This window comes from Protopterus annectens, chromosome 13.part0 (genome assembly GCF_019279795.1).
Source record: "Protopterus annectens isolate FY-2018-M chromosome 13.part0, PAN1.0, whole genome shotgun sequence".
NCBI lineage: Eukaryota > Metazoa > Chordata > Ceratodontiformes > Protopteridae > Protopterus > Protopterus annectens.
In genome coordinates, this window is record NC_056747.1 from 670,354,504 (window position 1) to 670,376,572 (window position 22,069).

At 33.8% G+C, this 22,069-nt stretch overlaps 1 protein-coding gene across 1 annotated transcript in view; it reads right to left on the bottom strand.

The window, feature by feature from the left end:
* Positions 1 to 3,793: 3,793 nt before the first annotated feature.
* Positions 3,794 to 22,069, bottom strand: part of TLCD2 (TLC domain containing 2) — a 470,930-nt gene continuing 452,654 nt past the window's right edge. The window contains exon 4 of the mRNA XM_044054357.1: positions 3,794 to 4,660. Within this exon, the coding sequence (XP_043910292.1) occupies positions 4,283 to 4,660 (378 nt within the window). The 3' untranslated portion in view covers positions 3,794 to 4,282. The remainder of the gene's footprint in view (positions 4,661 to 22,069) is intronic.

Sequence of the window (22,069 nt, forward strand, 5' to 3'; positions counted from 1 at the left end):
CAAAACCGGGTAAATATGGTATTTATAGCAGGGAAATGAAAGAAGATAGAAATTAGCCCAAAATGGCCAATAAACTACTCATTTCTGGGCTGAAACCACTCCTCCAGGGACCGATAGGTTGCTCAAAGCTCCCCTCTCTCACAGGTGAACAGAGAAACTTCCTTCTATCCAAGTAAGGTATGGGCAAACACAGAGATTTGTAACACAGCCCTGAATTCAGCACTAACCTGAAAACTGGACTATACTAGCTTAGAAAGGTGGAAAACAAGTATATATTTCTTGTTTGTTTTTTTTTAAGAAAATAAAGCAGATACACTCAAAAAACACTTTAAATGCACAGAAAAGGATACTTATTGTCATATATCGCAGATCAGAGTTGTAGTCAATGCCCCTGGTAATAAAGTAGGAAGAAACACAAATACAGTAAAAGCAGATGAATAAAGTGCAATATATATATATATATATATATATATATATATATATATATATATACACACACAATAGAAACCGAACAACTGATTTAAGCAAGTTACCCAATTAACCAGAAAAAAAAGCTCAAAACTGAGCCCTGTTCCAGCAGTCTTCAATCAGACAAGTTCTAACTGCACACTCCTGCTACTAGCGTGCAGGGGAACCTTCTCCAAAAAAAAGATGGCCTGGATCAGTGCTCAAGTTATACAAACAAAGCTAGATTCAGCAGGCCTGAATCTGGTCTATGCTACAGCAACAAGGCACACCAAATTCAGAAAGAAACAGTTCAAATAAGCAGGGACAATAAGCCTGTGACCAGAAATTCCCAGCTCAGAAGGGCAGAATCCAGCCTCTCCTCCCACAAGAGTGCAGACCACAAACCTTCTTAATGTAGAATAACTGGCCTGAAGCCCAAGTGCTTAAGCCAGAACTAATACACTTTTAGAATAGCAGATACTGGGCCTTCAATCAGCAATTCCCAGCTTCGAAGGATGTAAGCTACCTGTCCTACCACAACAGTGCAGACCACAAACCTTCTTAATGTAAAACAGCCTGTATGAAGCCCAAGTGCTTAAACCAAAAGACTTAGAATAACAATTGCAATTTAATCAGGCTACTACCAAGCAGTAATAAATGCTGCAGAATAAATAAAATTGAGTACTTTTAAGAAAAGCAAAATAAAGTAGGAAGAAACACAAATACAGTAAAAGCAAATGAATAAAGTGCAATTTTTTAAGTGCAAGGAGACAGGAAGAACCTATGTGGGCTGGCCTTCTCAAATCTTCTCTCTGTAATAAGTAGAGTGAACACTAGACTCAGAATATGATTTCACTGTACTCGGTTAAGTGAGCAAATGAGATGGACCTAGGAGGAGTGTTCTAATACAGACTTACAGGAGGGGTGGGCAATTCCAGAGCCACCAACACTAATACCAACACAGGAACAGGAAGGGAGCATGGGGAACTAACTGCAGAGAGACACACAGCACACTGTTCAGAAATACACGATTAGGAAACAGAAAAAAATGAAAATACAGTACTTTTAAAACTGCAAGTTTGTACTTAACATAAGATTAAAATAAACTACTGCAAGTTTTACTTAACTCCAGCTTCTAATGCAGATGTCTGTAGCCAAGCAAGTCTCTCAGGAGTTAAGCATAAAATGATTTCTCAAACTTTGTGGCTAGTACTTAAGGTACAGAGGAAAGGAATCCCTCTAGGGTATTAAATATCAGATAACAACGAAGTGATAACACCACCCCCTCTTATAGCAGACAGACACACAGCACACTGTTCAGAAGCACACAATTAGGAAACAGAAAAAATGAAAATACAGTACTTTTAAAACTGCAAGTTTGTACTTAACAGAAGACTAAAATACACTACTGTAAGTTTAACTTAACTTCAGCTTCTAATGCAGATGTTTGTAGCCAAGCAATTCTCTCAGGAGTTGAGCATAAAATGATTTCTCAAACTTTATGGCTAGCACTTAAGGTACAGAGGAATCCCTCTAGGCTATTAAATATCAGATAACAAAGAAGTGATAACACCACCCCCTCTTATAGCAGACAGACACACAGCACACTGTTCAGAAACACACATTTAGGAAACAGAAAAAATGAAAATACAGTACTTTTAAAACTGCAAGTTTGTACTTAACAGAAGACTAAAATACACTACTGCAAGTTTTACTTAACTCCAGCTTCTAACGCAGATGTCTGTAGCCAAGCAAGTCTCTCAGGAGTTAAGCATAAAATGATTTCTCAAACTTTGTGGCTAGTACTTAAGGTACAGAGGAAAGGAATCCCTCTAGGGTATTAAATATCAGATAACAAAGAAGTGATAACACCACCCCCTCTTATAGCAGACAGACACACAGCACACTGTTCAGAAACACACAATTAGGAAACAGAAAAAAATGAAAATACAGTACTTTTTAAACTGCAAATTTGTACTTAACAGAAGACTAAAATACACTTCTGTAAGTTTTACTTAACTTTATCTTCTAATGCAAATGTCTGTAGCCAAGCAAGTCTCTCAGGAGTTGAGCATACAATGATTTTTCAAACTTTGTGGCTAGTACTTAAGGTACAGAGGAATCCCTCTAGGCTATTCAATATCAGATAACAAAGAAGTGATAACACCACCACCTCTTAAAACAGACAGACACACAGCATACTGTTCAAAAACACACAATTAGGAAACAGAAAAAATGAAAATACAGGACTTTTAAAACTGCAAGTTTGTACTTAACAGAAGACTAAAATACATGCAAGTTTTACTTAACTTCAGCTTCTAATGCAGATGTTCATAGTCAAGCAAGTCTCTCAGGAGTTGAGCATAAAATGATTTCTCAAACTTTGTGGCTAGTACTTAAGGTACAAAGGAATCCCTCTAGGCTATTAAATATCAGATAACAAAGAAGTGATAACATCACCCTCTCATATAGCAGACAGACACACAGCACACTGTTCAGAAACACACAATTAGGAAACAGAAAAAAATGAAAATACAGTACTTTTAAAACTGCAAGTTTGTACTTAACAGAAGACTAAAATACACTACTGCAAGTTTTACTTAACTTCAGCTTCTAATACAGATGTTTGTAGCCAAGCAATTCTCTCAGGAGTTGAGCATAAAATGATTTCTCAAACTTTATGGCTAGCACTTAAGGTACAGAGGAATCCCTCTAGGCTATTAAATGTGTGTGTGTGTGTGTGTGTGTGTGTGTGTGTGTGTGTGTGTAGGGTGGTAATATTAAGTACAGCCGATTTTGATACTGTAGCAAAATTAATATGAAGTTTAACTGCTGACAGATATCATGTTTTTGATATGTTCTGAAATATTTCAGTGTACAGCATTAGCCTGAATATCATTACTGATACTTAGTAAACCTGATTAACCATGACCTGTAAAAGTTTTAAGATCTGACATTTAAAAGTGCCCAAATGCAATCCAAAAGGAAATACCCCAATTTCAAATAAAAAGCAGTTAAGATAAACTAATTGGCCACTGTTTAAAATAAGTTTTCCAACCTTCTAGGTATTCCACGCACCCTCAGGCCTCACTAAAGGGACATGATCGGTGCTCACAGAATCTGTAAAGGTCCTATCTTCCCTCAACATGATACAAATAGTACAGCAATCAATACATAAGAAAAGGTTTATGTATACAATATATCTATACATCTTTTGTTAAGGCATTACTTTGATTATATAAGATCAGAACTCGAACTGTATTATTTACAAATCAAACATACAATCAATTACAGAAAATTATTATAAATTATGAAGCAAGAAAACAGATCAATCTTTGGCGATGAACATATTCCCCAATATTTATTTCAAGCTATGAAAATGACACTTGCATTAATCTGTTGCTCAATAAACATTACTTCAAAGCACCTTAGATCAAAACAAAGAGCTCTGTAATTACATGGATGCCGATGAGCCCTCCATTCTAATCCAGTGTGCCTCTCAAGGTATCTTGAAAATGAAAGCAAATGTTGTTAATGGAAGCATGAGTTATACTAGCTAAATGGCGCAGGAATAACCCCTCCCACAAGACAGTCTTACACATCAGACTCATATGGCAGTTCAACAATATTATTAGCACCACACCTGAAAAAGTGAAGTTACAGGTGCCCCCTACGTTATACCACAGAACAACCACTTGTCAAGATCTGAACAGTAATCATTATGAGGAGGGAATAATCTGGTCATCACCAATTTGTTACGATACACTGGTTCGCCTTCAATCAGTGTTATTAAATGTAACTAGGTAGATAAGCCCATACTGCTCAAATACAGGCGTTATTTTTCTTTTTCTTTTTTAGTTTCTCGAGTAGATTTCAGGAAGTCACTCCGGAGTAGCCGTAAGAAAAGAATGATGTTCATAACAGTCATGATAGCCATACCCACACTGCCAATGGTGTAAGTAATTAGTGGAACATTGTCACGGTTAAGGACAAGCCAGCGAGTCATCCATGCCAATGTATTGATCCGGAAGATGACATAGGTACCAAGGTTTATGATGCTGTTAATTCGAAAGATAGTTGTTTTTACTAGATTTGCCATCAAAAGTATTTGACGTAAGTGAAGGAATATGGAGTTTATCTCAACAAGCAGTGCCACTATAGAAAAGCCGATGTAGCTGTACACAATCACAGAAATGCCGAAACAGATAATCACCTGTAAAAATAAAAAAAAAAAAAAAAAAAATTATTCATATAAAATGTTTACCTCTGTGGCTGACATTCAGAACAGTACAGGTGGATATGCCAGACATCCTCCATCAAATGCTTGTCTTGTCCACATTTTATCAATAAATCCTACCAGATCCCTCTTCATACACAAGCATACAAGAGTATAGGTACTGCACAATCGATAAAGCCTTCTGGTTTTGTTGAACAACACCTAAACTGCCATGTGGTTACACTTTAATTATATTAGTGCTAAAAATAGTTATGAATTGCCAAAATAATCGCACTTAACACAAGAGGCTGAACTAAAATATTTTGCTATACTATCTATACAAAGTAATAAAGTAAACATGTTGACTATTATTACACAAACACAGATACAAACATTTTTTGACTAGCATTAAATGTACCACAGTAAAGTCAAGAAACAAAATACCCTAAGCACTCCTCCATATATCCCTCTCTCTCTCCTTATTCTCCAGACAGAACATCAGCAATTCACATTCACATCTTGCCCTTAGTCTCCCAACTCATCCACAATGACAGCAAGGAGACAAATTATTTTCAGGGTATCACAATCCAGAACATGGCTGTCACTGATAGATGCCCATTTAAAACAATATAAACACACAAAATAAAAAGTAGCAGAACTACAGAATATGTAAAAATGTAATCAGAGATAAATGTATGCATTTAAGGCACCACTTTTGTCATTCACCAGAAAAAAAAATTAGCATATACTTTATGGCAGGTCAATAGAGTGATCTGAATATTTTTACTAATAGAAAAAAAGTCCAAGTAGCCACTACAACCAAAACAAAATGAATCCAAAAGGCTACTAGCGGAATCACAAAGACGCTGGAGACGTGAATAAATTCCACACTTTTAATGAAGGTTTAGCGCTTTCATCTAGTACAACTAGACTTCATCAGAACAGCTGGTCAAGTGTCTGAGATATCTGATGAATGTCTGCCACCTTGAGGTACACTAATGCAATCTCACTTTGTTTCAAAATCCGACCCCTTCTAATAACCACACTTCACACCAAATTCCGGTGAAGAAAACGATGTAAGAAGTAAATTTCACAGAAATCTACCTTCAGTGGGCTTCCTGCGATACCCAACTGTCCAGATCCAGCCCACTTCTCGAAAAGCAGAGTTCACGTGAGTCTGCGTGGAATTATGGGATACTGGCAGGGTGATCTGTGCTGAAAGTTTTCAGATGTCAACAAGCTGGATCTGGACAGTTGGGTATCGCAGGAAGCCCACTGAAGGTAGATTTCTGTGAAATTTACTTCTTACATCGTTTCCTTCACCGGAATTTGGTGTAAAATCTGGTTATTAGAAGGGGTCGGATTTTGAAACAAAGTGAGATTGCATTAGTGTACCTCAAGGTGGCAGACATTCATCAGATATCTCAGACACTTGACCAGCTGTTCTGATGAAGTCTAGTTGTACTAGATGAAAGTGCTAAACCTTCATTAAAAGTGTGGAATTTATTCACGTCTCCAGCGTCTTTGTGATTCCGCTAGTAGCCTTTTGGATTCATTTCATTTTGAATATTTTTACTGTTTAATTAATTTCAAAACATCCAGTAAGACTGCAGAAATCTGTGAACTAATTTAAGAACAACTGCACTCATCTCCATAACAACCATATGCACTCTGGCTTCAAACAACTTCACTCACACAGTTTAAAGTTATGGATTCAAAACTGGAAAAGAAAGAAAAATATACCACAAATGCAATGACATTCTTAGGAAAGTATGTCTTAATAAATGTCATTATGTAGTTTACAGTCTGCCACATTTTATTTCTTCTGTTTTACTGGATATTAGTGTTACTAAAATTTCCTGTGAACCTATCCTGTAATTTCTGTTGGAAAGCACAAGTCAAAAGCAAATTTTGTTAATGTACTTAAATCTTTATTTACTGTGTTAGTCCCACTAGGCTAGAGTCCTCTTTTCATAAGATACTCTAGGTGGTATTTATACTACTAGGATAGATTTGGCAATGGCATCAGGGAACGTCCCTACTCTTTCCGTAGGGGGGAAGCATTTGTGTGGTGTGTTTTGATTCCTGCTTCCATTCTGGGTGTGAAGGCAGCTCGGAGAAACAGGACACTAAGTAAAGGTATAATGGAGGTCAGAAGGGAGAATAGCTAGAAGAAGAGTGTTTTGCTGCTGTTATCCAAACAGCAGATACATTTAAATCACTGGAAAAGGAGTTGGAGCTGAAGGAGAAGCTGAGTAATGGATTTGGTGTAATGCAGATGGGGTAAAAGACAGAAGAGCCTTTTCAAAGCAGTCTTGATGTGGCAGATGTAGTGGATGTAGATTCTGAAGAGTTATTACAGCAGAAGTTGTTCATATCTGAAAATGCAACACAAGGCTGTGTTATTACAACCCTCCAATCAGGAGGGTTGCAGGATGATTTATTGTTGGGCAAGGATGATGAAAGTGAACTGGAAGATGGTAAGGACATGTTTTGGCGAGAGATGATGGACAGGATACAGAATGAAGAAGTGCAGAAGAGAAAAAGCATGAAGGCTGAGAAAAAAAATCAGACGTAGAAACAGTCAGAGAAGGGATGTGTGGTAAAAAAAGAGAAGAAAAAAATCTGAAAAAGGGATTGTTTAAAGTAAGGATCGAACAGAAGAAATATACAGAAATGGACAGATATAAGATATGGGACAAAGTTATTAAGATACTCAGGGTCAAAACAAATGAGGTAAGAGCATTTATCCATATTAATAAACAGATTTTTGCAACATTATTTTTTAGACTGGGCAGATAATGAAAAGATTTATAGAAAAATACGAAAAAAAGAAAAACTGTGCACCATGGAACTTATATGTGCTTAAGCCCTCTTTAAGGGAAATTAAGGAAAAAATTAAGACACAATTCTGAACTGAAGTGGAAAAAGAAATTAAAAAAAAAATCATTTATTATATTTATGTAATGATGTACTGAATTTGTCAAAAGTGTATAACAAACGAGGTTTATGGACTGGGGCCTGGGATTGCAATGTGATATTAAAACTAGAAAAGGACAGTATTGTACACATTCTAAGTTTTATTCATGTCGAAGGTGACAGAGGCCTGGTTAGATATTGAGGGCAATCAAAAGCATGTTTTTTTTTTTTTTTTGTGGAAAAATGGATCATTTAATTAATAAATGTGAAAAAATACAGTGTTTTTTATGTGGGGCATAGGACACGATGCAAAGAATTGTGAATCAAAATGTTATAAATGTAAAAAAGTAGGACATTTGGGGAGACAGTGTGAGGAAAAAGAAAATGAAGCAGTGTTGGATATAACAAAGGGAGAAGAAGAACAAGGTAAACTGGATGGTAAACAGGATAAAGACAAAAAAGAAATTAAAAGTAGAATAAAATGAGAAAAAATATATCAGTATTACTGATGAAGAACAAATGACACAAAAAGATAAAATTAAGGAAGATTTAAACATATTAAAAGAAGGGTCAGTTTTAAGTGAGAATGAATATGTTAAATGAGGTATAGTCAAACAAAAGAGATATCCAATTGGTAAAACAGTGAGAGAAAGGAAAAGAAGAATACAGAAAATTTCAAAAAAGAAAGAAAAAGGATGAACACACATTATTTAAAGGAGAGGTACATATAAAGTATTATCATTAAATGTTAGTAGTTTTCAGAAGCTGGAAAGAAGGAGAATTTTGAAGTGGTGTAAAAAGCAAAATGATGTTGACGATACTAGATTTTTGTCAAGGTCAGAAAGAATTCATACAGAAGTATGGTGGGGAAAAATGTGATATGGAATTTCGGGAAAGAGACCTGCTCAGGATTACTTGTATTATATAAAGATACAATTAAAGCATTACGTTACCACTGTTATAGCAGGTAGAATTACTATTATTGAAATAAGATGGAGGGAACATGTTATGAGAATTATTGCAATATACGTACATGTAATAAAAAAGGAGAGGGAGAAGATGTTTAGAAAGATTATACAATATGTAGCAGTTAACATGGGGGTAGTAGGAGACTTCATTTGCAATTTAAGACAGCAAAACAAGAAGGCTTATGATGTTAAACTAGTAAAGGATATTATAAAATATGGACAATTAAAATATGGAATCTAGAGACTTGGACGTATAGAAGAGGGGGGAAAAAAGAAGAGAAATACATTTTTTTTTTTTGCTGTCAGAAAGATTAGTGATTGTTGAATAAGGAGTGTTATCAATGGGCTTTTCAGACCACAGGGCAGTTTGGATTATGGTTAAAGCTAATGATGATTATATAAGAATAGGGAAAAGTATAAAAAGAATAAATGAAGTAAAATGGGATGACAAAGGGAGAAAAGAGGTTATGACATCATGACAAGATTATATAGAAATTAGATAATTTTATAAAGATTGGTCAGAATGGTGGTTTAATTTTAAACTATAGTATAAAAAATGTATTTGACATGAGAGAAAGAGAAGTTATACATGAAAAAAATAAAATATATGAACTTAAACGTTATGACTGATTGTCTAGAAAAGAACAATGAAAACTTTTTTTTATTAAGGAACAGAAATTATACGATTTTAATAAGAAAAAGATAGAATATTTATTTCACAAACAATGATATTTCCTGACAAGAAAAAAAAAAGAAATTGCACCATATTTAAGTAAAATAATTAAAGAGAATAATAGTTTAATGAAGGAAATGAAAGATTTGTTTCAGGTAAAATGCATAATACACAAGAGGAGATTATGAATTTAGTAAAAGAACATATTAAGACTACATTTAAAAAAAACAGAGAAGAAAGAATGGAAAGTACACACATTTTCAGATATGCAGAATAAGGATTTAGAAAAAGACATAAATAGAGGAACTACAACAGGTATTAAAAGTAATGAATTTACAGTCTACGGCAGGACTAGATGGAATAAAGTATAAGCTGTATAAAAATAAGAATATAGGGCAAAAGAAATAATTTATAAAGGTATTAAATAAATGGTTAGAAAAATGTTTCAGGTATAAAGAGCTATGCAGGAGTATCATTAGGTTTTTATGAAAAAAAGGAAAGAAGGAAGAAATACAGAACTGGAAACCAGTTGTGTTAAATAATATGGATTAAAGATTTTTATGAAAATATTACACAAAAGGATAGAAGAAAAGGGTAATTTTGTAAATGAATGCATGTTTGTTATAAAAGGAAAAAAGTTCAAGATTTCTTAATAATAATCAGGGAAATAGTAGGTGATATAGTGCTTAGAAATTCCCAGATGAAAGTAAAGGTAGGAGATGCAAGCAAATCATTTAACTCGATTTGTCACTCAGTATTATGGGATATATTTGATGTATATAATATAAGTAAGAAGCTTAAAACATGTGCATGTCAGCATATGAGCATAATATAGTGATGGTTATGATAAATGGATGGCTGAGCAAAGATATAAATGTAGAAAAGGGTATTAGACAAGATTGTTCATTGAGCGGTACATTGTATTAGTAATGAATGCAATATCTACATATATGAATAAGGAAATGGATGTTATGAGCTATATTTCAAATAAAGGATAAAAATGCCCATTTTGTTAAGTTATGCATATGATATTATTATTGCAACAAAGAATGAAGCAAGTACGGATACAGTGTTAAAACAAATGCAAGAAATTACTCAAGTTATTGGACTTGTGTTAAATAAACAAAGACAAAAATCAAGGTTTAGGCTTTGAGAGAAAGATTAGTGGAATCAAATTCAATAAGGATAAAATTAAGATCCTTAGGATAAACCTTGGGAAACAAGAAAGTATAAATTCTGCACAGAAAAAAAGATAGAGGAAATAAAATACGTGTCTATTTTGGAAATCTTTCAGGTTTTCCTTTAAAAAGAAAGTTTATTTAATAAATTCTGTACGGTTAGCAAAGATGACTTATTTAGCTGGTGTTTTTAGTTTTTCTTTAAACTTACAAAAAGATATATATAATATAATACTTTCTTTTATCTGGGGATTGAGGTTGAACCCTGTGAAGAGAGGGATATTGTATGTGAAAAGCGAAAAAGAAGGTTTAGGGTTAATAAACCCTATAGTGTTTACATCTTCATTGAACTTATATACAGTAATGGAATGTTTAAAAGAAAATGATGATTCATTAGTAACAAAAATATTAAGTCTAAAATATAAAACAGAATGGCTGACGTTTTTTAGTTCAAGAAAAAGTAGGGCCTGTTGTAATAAAGAAACGGAAAATTACCAAGAAAGATTTTATTGTGGAAAATAAATGTGAATGGAATTAATAATGAAAGAAAAGAATGGTACGGTAAAGTTATGGAAAAATATTAAAGGATATATCCTTGGAAGGAATTAAACATTGAGAAAAGGAATGATATTACTGCAAGAATGAAAATTTGTAAAAGACATATAGAAGGTAAGGATTTTTTATGGAGATTGTTTACAGAAAAATTACCAGTGAAGGTGAATATGTCATATAAAAGTATAAAAGACAGCGCCTGCTTATATTGTGGGGAATTTAAAACTTATGAACATGTTTTCATACAATGTAGAAGAGTAAAGATGTTATGGGGAAGACTACAGAGAGAGAATATGTGAGTGACTTTAAAGACATAAGTAATTTAAATATGGATATGATTGAATTTGATTACTATAGAAACAAAAGTAAGAAAAATGTTGAAAATCTCAATAAAAAATGTTTGCTATACTATGGTTGACTTAGAATCAGAGGGTTAAGGAGAACATGTTCAGTGAAAAAAGGGACTTGGCAATGATGTTAAAAAAATAAGGTTTTGGTTATGGAAACTGGAATGGATGTCAAAAAAGTAATAAGCACGTGTTCTATATGATGAAACAAAAAGTAAAAGAAGATATGATTTGTAAATAATGTAAACATATATTGTAAATAGTTGGAAAATGTATACATAATGTAAATAAGTAGCAATGTAAATAATTATTTGATTGTGAAAATTCTTATGCATTGTATAAATAAAGAACTCCTACTGCTATACCACTTGCAGTGCATGTGGTTGACAAGTGACAGCATCTGTTCCATTCCTGGCACAGTGGCAAATGGGACAATGGCATGTAAACATAGTGAAAGAGGGGCAAGGAGTAGATTTGAATGTTGACTCCATGGGGTTGTTTTCCAAGAAGGAAGTTGAGACACCTGGCAGAGAGAATTATGCAGGTGGCTAGATGGAGGACACTGAAGATATTTTTCAGTGCAATTTATTTCTGGAGTCGAAGGGAGAGGAGCAACAACAAAAAGAAGTGATTATTACTACCCTCCAGTTCAGGAGGGTGGTAGGATTATTTATTGGTGGAGCTAGTTAATCAAAGTGAGCCAGAGACAGAACAGGATTTGTCTTAAGGTGAAATGATGGAAAGAATACATAAAGAAGACAGACAAGAACTTAAGAGAAAAATGTTTGCAGTAGTGGTCAGAGAATAGAAGGAATAAGTGAGTGAGAGAGAGAGAGAGACAGAGGGAGGAAGAAGACAGAAGGAATGGAAAAGAAGAAGTATGTAGCTAGAATTCAGAATAAAAAGGAACAATAAATGGACAGGTATGAAGTATGGGATAAGATAGTTGTGCCTTTGGGAATCAAGGCACATGAGATAAGAGCTGTTAGTCTGATTAAAAAAACAGACTTATTGTGACATTTTCTTTGAGACTGCTGCAGTACTAGAAACCTTTTTGGAAGAGTATGAAAAAAAGAAAAGACATATATCCATGGAATAAATATACTATAAGGACTTTTTTTCATGACACACAAAAAAGTTAACATACAATTTCAGACAGAAACTGAAAATGAAACTATTAAAATATTTATTAAATAACTTTTGCAAAGTACAGTTCTAAATTATTTGACACTAGAGGGATTGTAATGTGATTTTGAAAATGGAAAACAGAAAATTTGTACATATACCTAGCATGATTAATGTTGAAGGTCATAGCTCTGTTAAGTACTGAGGACAACTGAAAACATTTTTGGGGGGGTATTTTGTAAGTAATTGTGACAAGAACGCATGTTATTTATGTGGGGATATTTGTCATAATGCAAAAAATTGTGAAATGAAATGTTTTAAATGCAAACAAGTCATTTATGGATGGATTGTGAGAAAGCAAACAGAAAGAAAAAAATGTTTCAAGAAGAACAGCAACAAGATAAAATGGATAGTAAAGACATGCATACACAATAAGAAAATAAGACTGATAAAAAAGGGGAATGTGAGATGAAAGTGGATCTGAGGTTAGTGATGGAGGAGCAATAGTTAAAAAGAAATATCCATTGGAAAAAGTGTTAAAGATAGGAAAAGAAAATTCAAAGGTAGTGTTCTAACTTAAAATGAAATGACACTGTTAAATGAATAATTTATTGCAAATTAAGGAAAAGAGAAGCAAACAATCTAAGAATTGTACCAATTAATGTTATTAGTAAAAGAAAATACAGTAAGAAGGATTGGGTGTTAGAATGGGGTAATAAGTGTGAGACAGATTTAATAGTCTTAGAAGATGTTAGAGGTTTAACTAAAGAATAAAGAGAACAAACAGAAAATTTATGGACGGGAGGTACAGTATAGAATTTGGCAGATTAAAAGTAGTTGACTTTAGGTGGGAAGGAAATGTTTGCAGACTGATAGAAATATATGCTTATGTAATATATAAAAGAAGAGAGAAATTATTTCAAGACATTTTGGACTATATCATAGTAAGTATGGCTATTATAATGACAGGAGATTCTAATTGTGACCTAAGGCATAAAAAGAAAAAGAAACAGGATAAGAAAATGGAAGAAATAATAAAATGTTAAAATTATGAGTTATGGTATATGCATAAAAGTACATATAGAAGTGAAACATTGAAAACAGAAATTGATTTTTTTTTTTATATCTATAACTACAAAAACAGTGATAGAAGAAATGGTAGAAACAAGATTTTCCGATCATTTGGTTATATGGGTAGAAACAGAAGAAAATAAAGAACATATAAACATTGGAAAGGCATAAAGAGAAAAAAATGAAAAAGAGTGGAATGAGAAAGGCAAAACGATATAATGGAATTCTGGAAAGATCATCTGACTATGAGAGATTTTTATAATAATTGGTCAGAATGGTGGATAATATTTAAAAGAGAAATATAAAAAATGTATTTACATTGGGAATAGAATAAGACAAATAGAAAAAGAAGAATATAGAGAAACACAAAAATCTGTATTAGACAAAATGGATAGAAATGAAAATGAATATTTTAGAAGAGAAGAAGTGATTTACCAAAATAATCACATAATAAAATTAAGATTTATTACATAAACAAAATACTTTTTACAAGGAAAAAAAGGAAGAAGTATTGCCAGTATCATGACATAAATTAAAATAAAGATGGAGAAGTTGAAAGAGAACAAAGAAATATTATGAATATTGTAGTGCAGTATGTTAAAGAGATGCTAAAAAAGAGAGAGAGAGAGAAATAATTGGAGAATGAAGCAATGCACAGAATAAGCTGGAATACGTAATGGAATATGGCGTGTATAGGGTTAAATGAAAAGGAAACCAAGAATTATTAATGATAATTAGGGAAAATGGTGGATGATATCAAAAAAGAACAAAAGAGAGCAAAACAAATTAATGGTGGCTAATATAAACAAAGCATTTGATTTAATACAGCATGAAATAATACACCAAATAATGGAAGGATATAAGTGTAGTACACAAAAATCTTAATAAATGGTGAAGAAACTGAGATGAATATTGGTCTATATATATCATATATCCTTATCTTATATCCAATTAATATGTCATATGCAGATGATATAATTTTAATGGCTAAGAATAGAGAGAAAATGAAAGAAGTAATTATACATTGCATAAAAAAATTGCAAGAATTTGGATTAACAATGAATACAGAAAATGCAAGAGTTTTGGAGATGAGGAAAAGTTAGAGGGAATATAATTTACAAGGAAAAAGATATCAAAATTAGGAATAAAATTTGGTAAATACACCATGATAAATAAAGGATGGGTGAACATTTTTAATGAATTTAAAGGACTTAATATTATGGGAACAGATATAGATTACCTTATAAGAAAAAAGCTCATTTAATTAAAACAATATGGATGGGAAAATGTATACATAGTTTCCATGTATATGATACCAAGAGATTTGGAGAAACAATTTCTTAATAATCGTTATATTTACATGTGGATCTAGATTGAGTCCAGTGAAAAGCGGAATGTTATACATGAATAAGGAAGGAAGAGGACTAAGATTATTAAACCCTATAGTAGATGGAGATTCATTACATTTATATAAGTTGTTGATGTGGATAAAAGGGCAAGAAAACACACTGGTTGTAAAAATATTAACAAAAAAATAAGAAAGAGAATAGTTCTTAATGGAAACAGATAAAAGACAGAATATGACTGAATGAAGAGAAACATGAATCAAGAAAAAAGAGAACCATGAAAATTGAAATTAGAAGAGAAAGAAGAAAAAAGAAAGAACTGGTGTAAAACCAAAATGACACAAAATTATGACAGAAATCCATGGATAAATTTAACAGAAGAAAAAGTTAGAGCTATGAAAGAACGGAATAAATGCGGTACAAAATGGGTTGAATATTAACATTTCCTATGGAGGCTGCAAATAAATAAATTGCCAGTAAAAGGAAACATGTTATATAAGAGTACATCAAAGGACATGTTATTTTTCTAATGAAACAGAGGGGATAGAAAATATTTTTTACCGTATAGAAGATTTGAAAATTATGGGGAAAAATAATGGAGGAAAAGATTATTAAGCAAATACAAAATTACAAGAAGATAAATGTGGATATGACTGCATATGTTTTATGAAAATTATAGTGAGGTATAAGTCAAAAATATAGATAAAAAATTTTTTATATTCTATGGATAATAAGGAATGAAAGATTGAATTAAATTTTATAGAGGGTATTACAGGAAGAAGAAAATGAGAGACTGGAAACACAAACAATTGCTGGTGAAGGAAAAACAATGGAGGCATTTGTGACCAGTAGGGTATCACGTTTTCAGGGTATATCACTGCAACAGTATTTTATTGCAAGAAGACAATGAGATTTAAATCACACACAACTGCTGGTAAAGGGAAAACGATGAAGGTATTCTCGGCTGCTGGAGCAGCCAATTTTCAAGGTTTACCTCTGTGACACTTTTTTTATTACAAGAAGAAATTATGCAGATGAAGCAAGGCAAGGAAGAATAGAAGAAGGAGCTAAAAGGAGGTTCTCAACAGCGCAACAGGAAATGATCAGTGGAAAGAATAAAAAATGAAAGTAAAGGCAGTTTGAACAGGTATGGCATTATGGATAGTATTTTGCCATTAGGATTAATATTAAAGACATAAGAGGATTAATTCATTTGGGATCTGAATATTTTTGTGAAGTGACATTTGAAAGCTTTAACTTGCTGGAAGAAATTGACAGAGACTAAAAAAAGAAGTGTAGCAGCACCATAGAAAGATTATATGTTTCAGAGCTTGGGACTACAACTAAAAAAGAAAATAAACATGCAGTAGCAGCACCATAGAAAGATTACATGTTTCAGAGCTTGGGACTACAACTAAAAAAGAAAATAAACATGCAGTTTAGGACTTCGGATATGGATGAGCACAAATTAAAACTATTTTTTTTTCTTTCACTACGTATAAAAGTACAAGAAATTTTAAAGAAATGTGATGAAAGAAATATAGGGAGTGGGGTTGGGAAGTGTGGGTAAAAAGGAATATTAAGGATGGGAAAATTCAAAATATTTCAAATACAATAATTATGAAAGGCAAGAGAGGATTTGTTAGGTATTAAGGTCAATCCAAAGCATGTTACTTCTCTAGGGATGAAAATCATTTAGTACAAGACTGTAACAAATGAAGCTGTAGCCAATGTGCAAAGAGGGGATATACAGCAAAAACTGTAAGCCTTTTTGTAGAAAATGTAAAGAATTTGGACACTTCTGGTTAGACTGACTTATGTTAAAAATGGAAAAAGTAGTTGAAGAGGAAAACTCAGGAGAATGACAAAGAGTAGAAAATATTATTATAAAAGATGTTGAAAGGGAAAGTAGTGTAGATGAGAAGGATACTGCAGAAAGGTTAAACGATGAAGAGGTACTCAGAGAAGAAATAACAGTTCAAAGTGAGGTTATTAATACCCAGGGAAAGAACAGCTTTGCAATATTAGAAAGTAAAGAGAAGAGGGAGAAATTTGGAACGCAGAAGAGCAAGATAGTGAGAAATCAACTGGTGGGAGACTTACAAGGAAAAGAAAAATAAGATCTGGACATAAAACATTTAATAAAGGAAAAGGATGGTACAGGAATTTTAACATTAAATGTGAATAGCATTAAAAATTATATAAGAGGTTTGGTGGCGGTAGAATGGTGTAAAAAGTAAAAATAGATGTTTTTGCTTGCTAGATACCAGATGTAATAAGAAGAAAAAGGGTAAAGAATACAGGGTGTCTGTGAGGGAGTGGGGTGGGGGAGGCAAATAGTTTGGTCAGTAGGAAATGAGTTCTGTTCTAGAACAGGAATTCTTATAAAAATGAAAAAAAAAAATCTAGATGTAACAATAGCAGTACCAAGAAGGATTGTGATACGTGATATGAGGCCATTTGTTAAAAATAAACTGTAGTTTACCCAAAAGGTAGGGAAAGGGGCAGACTGGGTGGGCCAGTATGCCAAGCGTTCCATATCTGCCACCAAGATTCTAGCCTCTGGATATGCTGCTACATAATCAGATTAAGTAGACACACAGTATTAGCTGCAGTGATATAAAAATCTTTATCTGTGGGAATGAGCTTTCAAGTACCTTATTCTCCATCAAGTCCCCTCAGATTTAAACAGCCTGTCAACACACCTACCTAGTCCACTTCTCATTTTATTAGTAAACTACACTCTGTACTCACTGAACCAGTGCTCGACCTCTGCTGAACCTTAACCTTCTGTATCATTGTGTGTGGTGTGTGTGCGTGTGTGTGTGTGTGTTTTGGAGGGGCAGAAATTGTGTTGATGGTCAATTTCTGTGGTTTGTATAAGGCTGTCCTAATTATATCTGTACCTGGTTATATGCACAGCCTTAGTACATGTTTTTTTTAATAACATTAGTCCAAATTAGGGATCTGAAATGAAAACGATGTATTACACAAACACACACACACACACACACACGCACACACTCAAAACCTCTGGGGAACTTGAGCTGGAACACTACTGTAGTTTTACAGCCATAAGAACTACACTGTGCATCAGAAATTACATCTAAAAGCCCTCTGTTTGATGCAAACACAGTAGAGACCCTATCAGTTCTGCTGTCATGGTAACCATGAAATCATCACTTGTGAATGTAGCACAGGACATATCTCATTTGTAAATGAAGTGCACTATTAGTAGTAAAAAAAAAGAAATGGGTGGGGGCAGCTTTTACATTCTGCAAGAGAAAAATAACACTTACTAAGAAGCAATGTCTGTAACCTTACTTCTGCACGTTATACAATATTCAAAGCTGCTATTTGCATTTTATAATCTAAAGAAAGAAAGTAACCCAATACCACAAATATTAAAAGATACGCTTATCATAACTGATAAGCTTCTCAAGGCATTCACCATAAAAGTGTATGGAGTCTAATACAGCATCCGTTCCTTATACACAAGCAAGGAAATGGTGCTGGAAGGACAGTGCCAGCTTAATGGAATAAGTCAAACCAGCTGTTTGTGACTAGACTGCTATATTCTTTTTAAAGTAGTCTCACTTTAGTGGCAATAGGTGTTGTAATAGCTACTCTCCCTTTAATTAAAATTTGCTGAAAGAAATACACAGGAACCTAGGAACATAGGATGATACTAGGCAAGCAATTACAAGAACCATAAAATGCCTGGCCATATGCACCTTAGGTAAACTTAAAAGTTCCTAAGGCTATGTGGGGGAGAGGCAATTGTGTACAATGGAAACCTTGTGAATGGCAAGTTGCAGGGGGTTTGGGGGCCAGGGCTATACTATGTGATTGGGATGGAAACTGTGGCCATGGCTACAGTACAGAAACGGGGGTGGGGGAGAACTAGGCAAAGAAGTAACAGTGGTTAATAAAAAGATGTACAAAGTGGGGTGCTGTGGCTATAGATAACTTCATTCCACAGCATACAATACTCGACTAGTGTAGCTCCCTATTGAAATGTCAGCACAAAAACAGAAAAAAAGGAATGAAAACCTAGAGAACAGCGAATCTTGAAAATCGCTCTTCTCCTTAAAACTTCTTTTTGCACAGGGGAGAGGGGGTCCAGAACATAAGTGGTACGGGTGCTGCCAGTACCACTTATGTTGGCATTGATATCCAAAATGTAAAATACTGCAAGCACCTGCTCCAATGGTAGTCAATAACACATACCACTGAGCTACTACTGGTAATCCAAACTCTGCTTGCCTCACAAACACCAGAATTCCCAGTGTAAGAAATGGGTATGCAATGTGGTGCAACAAGCCAGACATACATACTTTTGAATCAGTCTTCTATTCTGGGTGCACCTGTTTGCATATGATGTGTGGCTCATTTATATGGAGTTCCTCATTTCTGCTGCATTATGCACTCATCAGCATGTACTGTGTAATGCACTATTTTCTCCTTGTGCAACTATGCAGCCTCTTTGAATTGCACACACCCTGCACACTATCCACACTAGGCTACACCGCAAAGCAATGAATGCCTATGAAACCCAACTTATATCTCCCAAACATTTTGAAATTTTCTAGCAAAATTCTCAAGAAAATAAGTCATGATACTCAGCCAGAAACCATACCTGGTTAACAATTTTATGTACAAATATGTACTCACATTCTCTCCATGCTATCATCCCATATCCATCCATAATTGGAGATGGGGGACTACCACATTTCTAGTGACAAAAAAACAAATACATAAGCACATGCTGCATTTAAGATGGTAATTCCAGCCTTAGGAATTTACACACAGTTTAATGTGGACATTAGAAGGATCATTATGCCCATCACAGAAATGACTCAGGAATAGTTGTAGTCATAGGAAACCTCTTAAATGAACCGAGTACAACAGAATTGCAATACTCTCCCTATCATTAATTATTTCTTGTTTTGTAAATGTTTGTTAGATTCTATGCACTGTACAGCAACAGTGAATTGTAACTACCTCTGTTTTTTGTAACTGTACTACATTTATGCCAAAATGTATTCTTTCTGTATGTATGCATGTTACACTAGTAGCATGGAATAGTAATTATATGCTGAATTACATTGTATAATGGAATGGTAATCATACGTTGAAATCTGTAATTGCCTATCTGGCAGGTGTCATGCTGAAAATGGTCTGAGGACCAGACAACCTATGCAATCAAATGGATTAATTAACTAAACAATTATTTAATCAATTAAATTCTGCAGACTGTTATGAAAAGCATGAAATGTCTCAAACACTGTTCCATAGTTTTAATAAAAGTTTTAGGGACTTGAACATGGATACAGGATTGTCCAGCTGTCCAGAATTAGCCATTTTCTGTGGCATAACAAGTAGCACACTTGCCTTTGGTGCCACAAGGCTGTGGGTTTTATTCCCACTCCAGGTAGTTGGACTGTTAATACTACAGTGCAGCATTGTGAGGGGTGCTACACTTGAGTGTGCTGCCCTTCAAATGAGGTGTTAAACCAAGGTCCCATCTGCTTGAGTTGGTGGTATCTCAGGCGGATGCAAATGATCCCATGGCATTTGTCGATAAAAGGAGGGGTTCTTTATTTATAAACAAAAAACTCTTATTTATAGCATATTTACAAATGTACAAATAGAAAAATACACAAATACATTTGCACATATTTATAATTTACTTAATAATCATACTAAATGTTCATCCCTATTAGATTCCCCACTCCTTTTTCCATAACCATCATCTCAGATCTCCTAAAGTTAATACAAAACGCATTTACGTCCATCGAATCCTGGCTCAATGGGGCTCAACTGCTATGTAATCCCAAAAAATCAAAACTTTTACTTTTCTCATCCAAACCTCTAACTCTCGACTTTAAAATTTTCTCACAAAACCATACAGAAATTAAAATTGTAAAAAACAGCTAAGCTACAAGGCATCGCAATTGATGACAAACTATCTTTTGAAAATCATATACTCAGCACAATCAAAAAGATCCATTTTAAGCTTGGTAAGCTCTATAGGCACAAACTCTACTTGGACAAGTCCATCAAGTTACAGCTAGCCCCATCTTCACTAACCTATACACATCTATCATGGAAAAACTACAATCATGCTACTATAAAATAGCTAAGTTTGTCTCTAATATGCCAACTCGTACACATCACTGCCTAGCCATTAAAACTTTAAACTGGCTTGATTTTCCTCATTACCGTCATTACACCCAGCTTCCTCTTACCCACAAATTGCTATACAACCCGAAATACTGCCCGTCCCTTCAAACAATGATACAAACATACACCCCAACTCGAAATCTTAGGACTTCTAACAAACAACTCTTAACTGTAACCAAACCCAACAAAAGAGCTGGACAATGCCTTTACTCCCATGCCGTTGCCAAACTATGGAATGCACTCTCTCACTCTATCACCCAACTAGACTCTATAAAAACATTCAAATCAGCACTAAAAGAACTCTATCTCAATAACCATGTACGTTCCCGTAATCATATGATTAAACCAGCTTAAGTATATTTTTTGCTACATCACCCAATAAATATTTTACAATCTCTTAATATATCAACCAATTATTCTTTTTCTTGTCTTCTTCTCTAGTTTCCCCTCTATCACTGTATAATCAACTTATACATTTCTTAATTTACTCCTGTGACTGTATAGAGTTACTTAAACATTAGCACACTGGATTAAAAGTTTTTGTGCATCTCTGCTTCAGTTCTATGATTTTGTGTATCTGTGCTACAATTGTAATATTTAATCCGTTAATATACAAAACAGAAAGTGTATCTCTGCTTCAGCTCTATGATCTTGTGCATCTCTACTACAATTGTAATATTTAATCTGTTGTTATACAAAGATTTCTGTAATTGTTGGAGCTTTTCTCCCCGGGCCTCCATTGAAAATGGGTCTTTTTGGTCCAGTGGACTTTCCCGGTCAGCAAATATCAATAAATAAATAAATAAATATAATCTAATTCTACTTAATATTGTTGCTAAAACCCATTTACCATTAAACATAATTTCATTTATTCTTTCATTCCATATAACCCACAGGACGCAAAATAAACATTTCATCTACTCTCATTCTTTATTTCTGTTCCTATAACATCCATTTTAATAATATCCATGTTTATTTTATTCACTTCTTTTATATCTTAAAAAAAATATTTGCATAGTTTTCCCCATATTTTTTACTCAT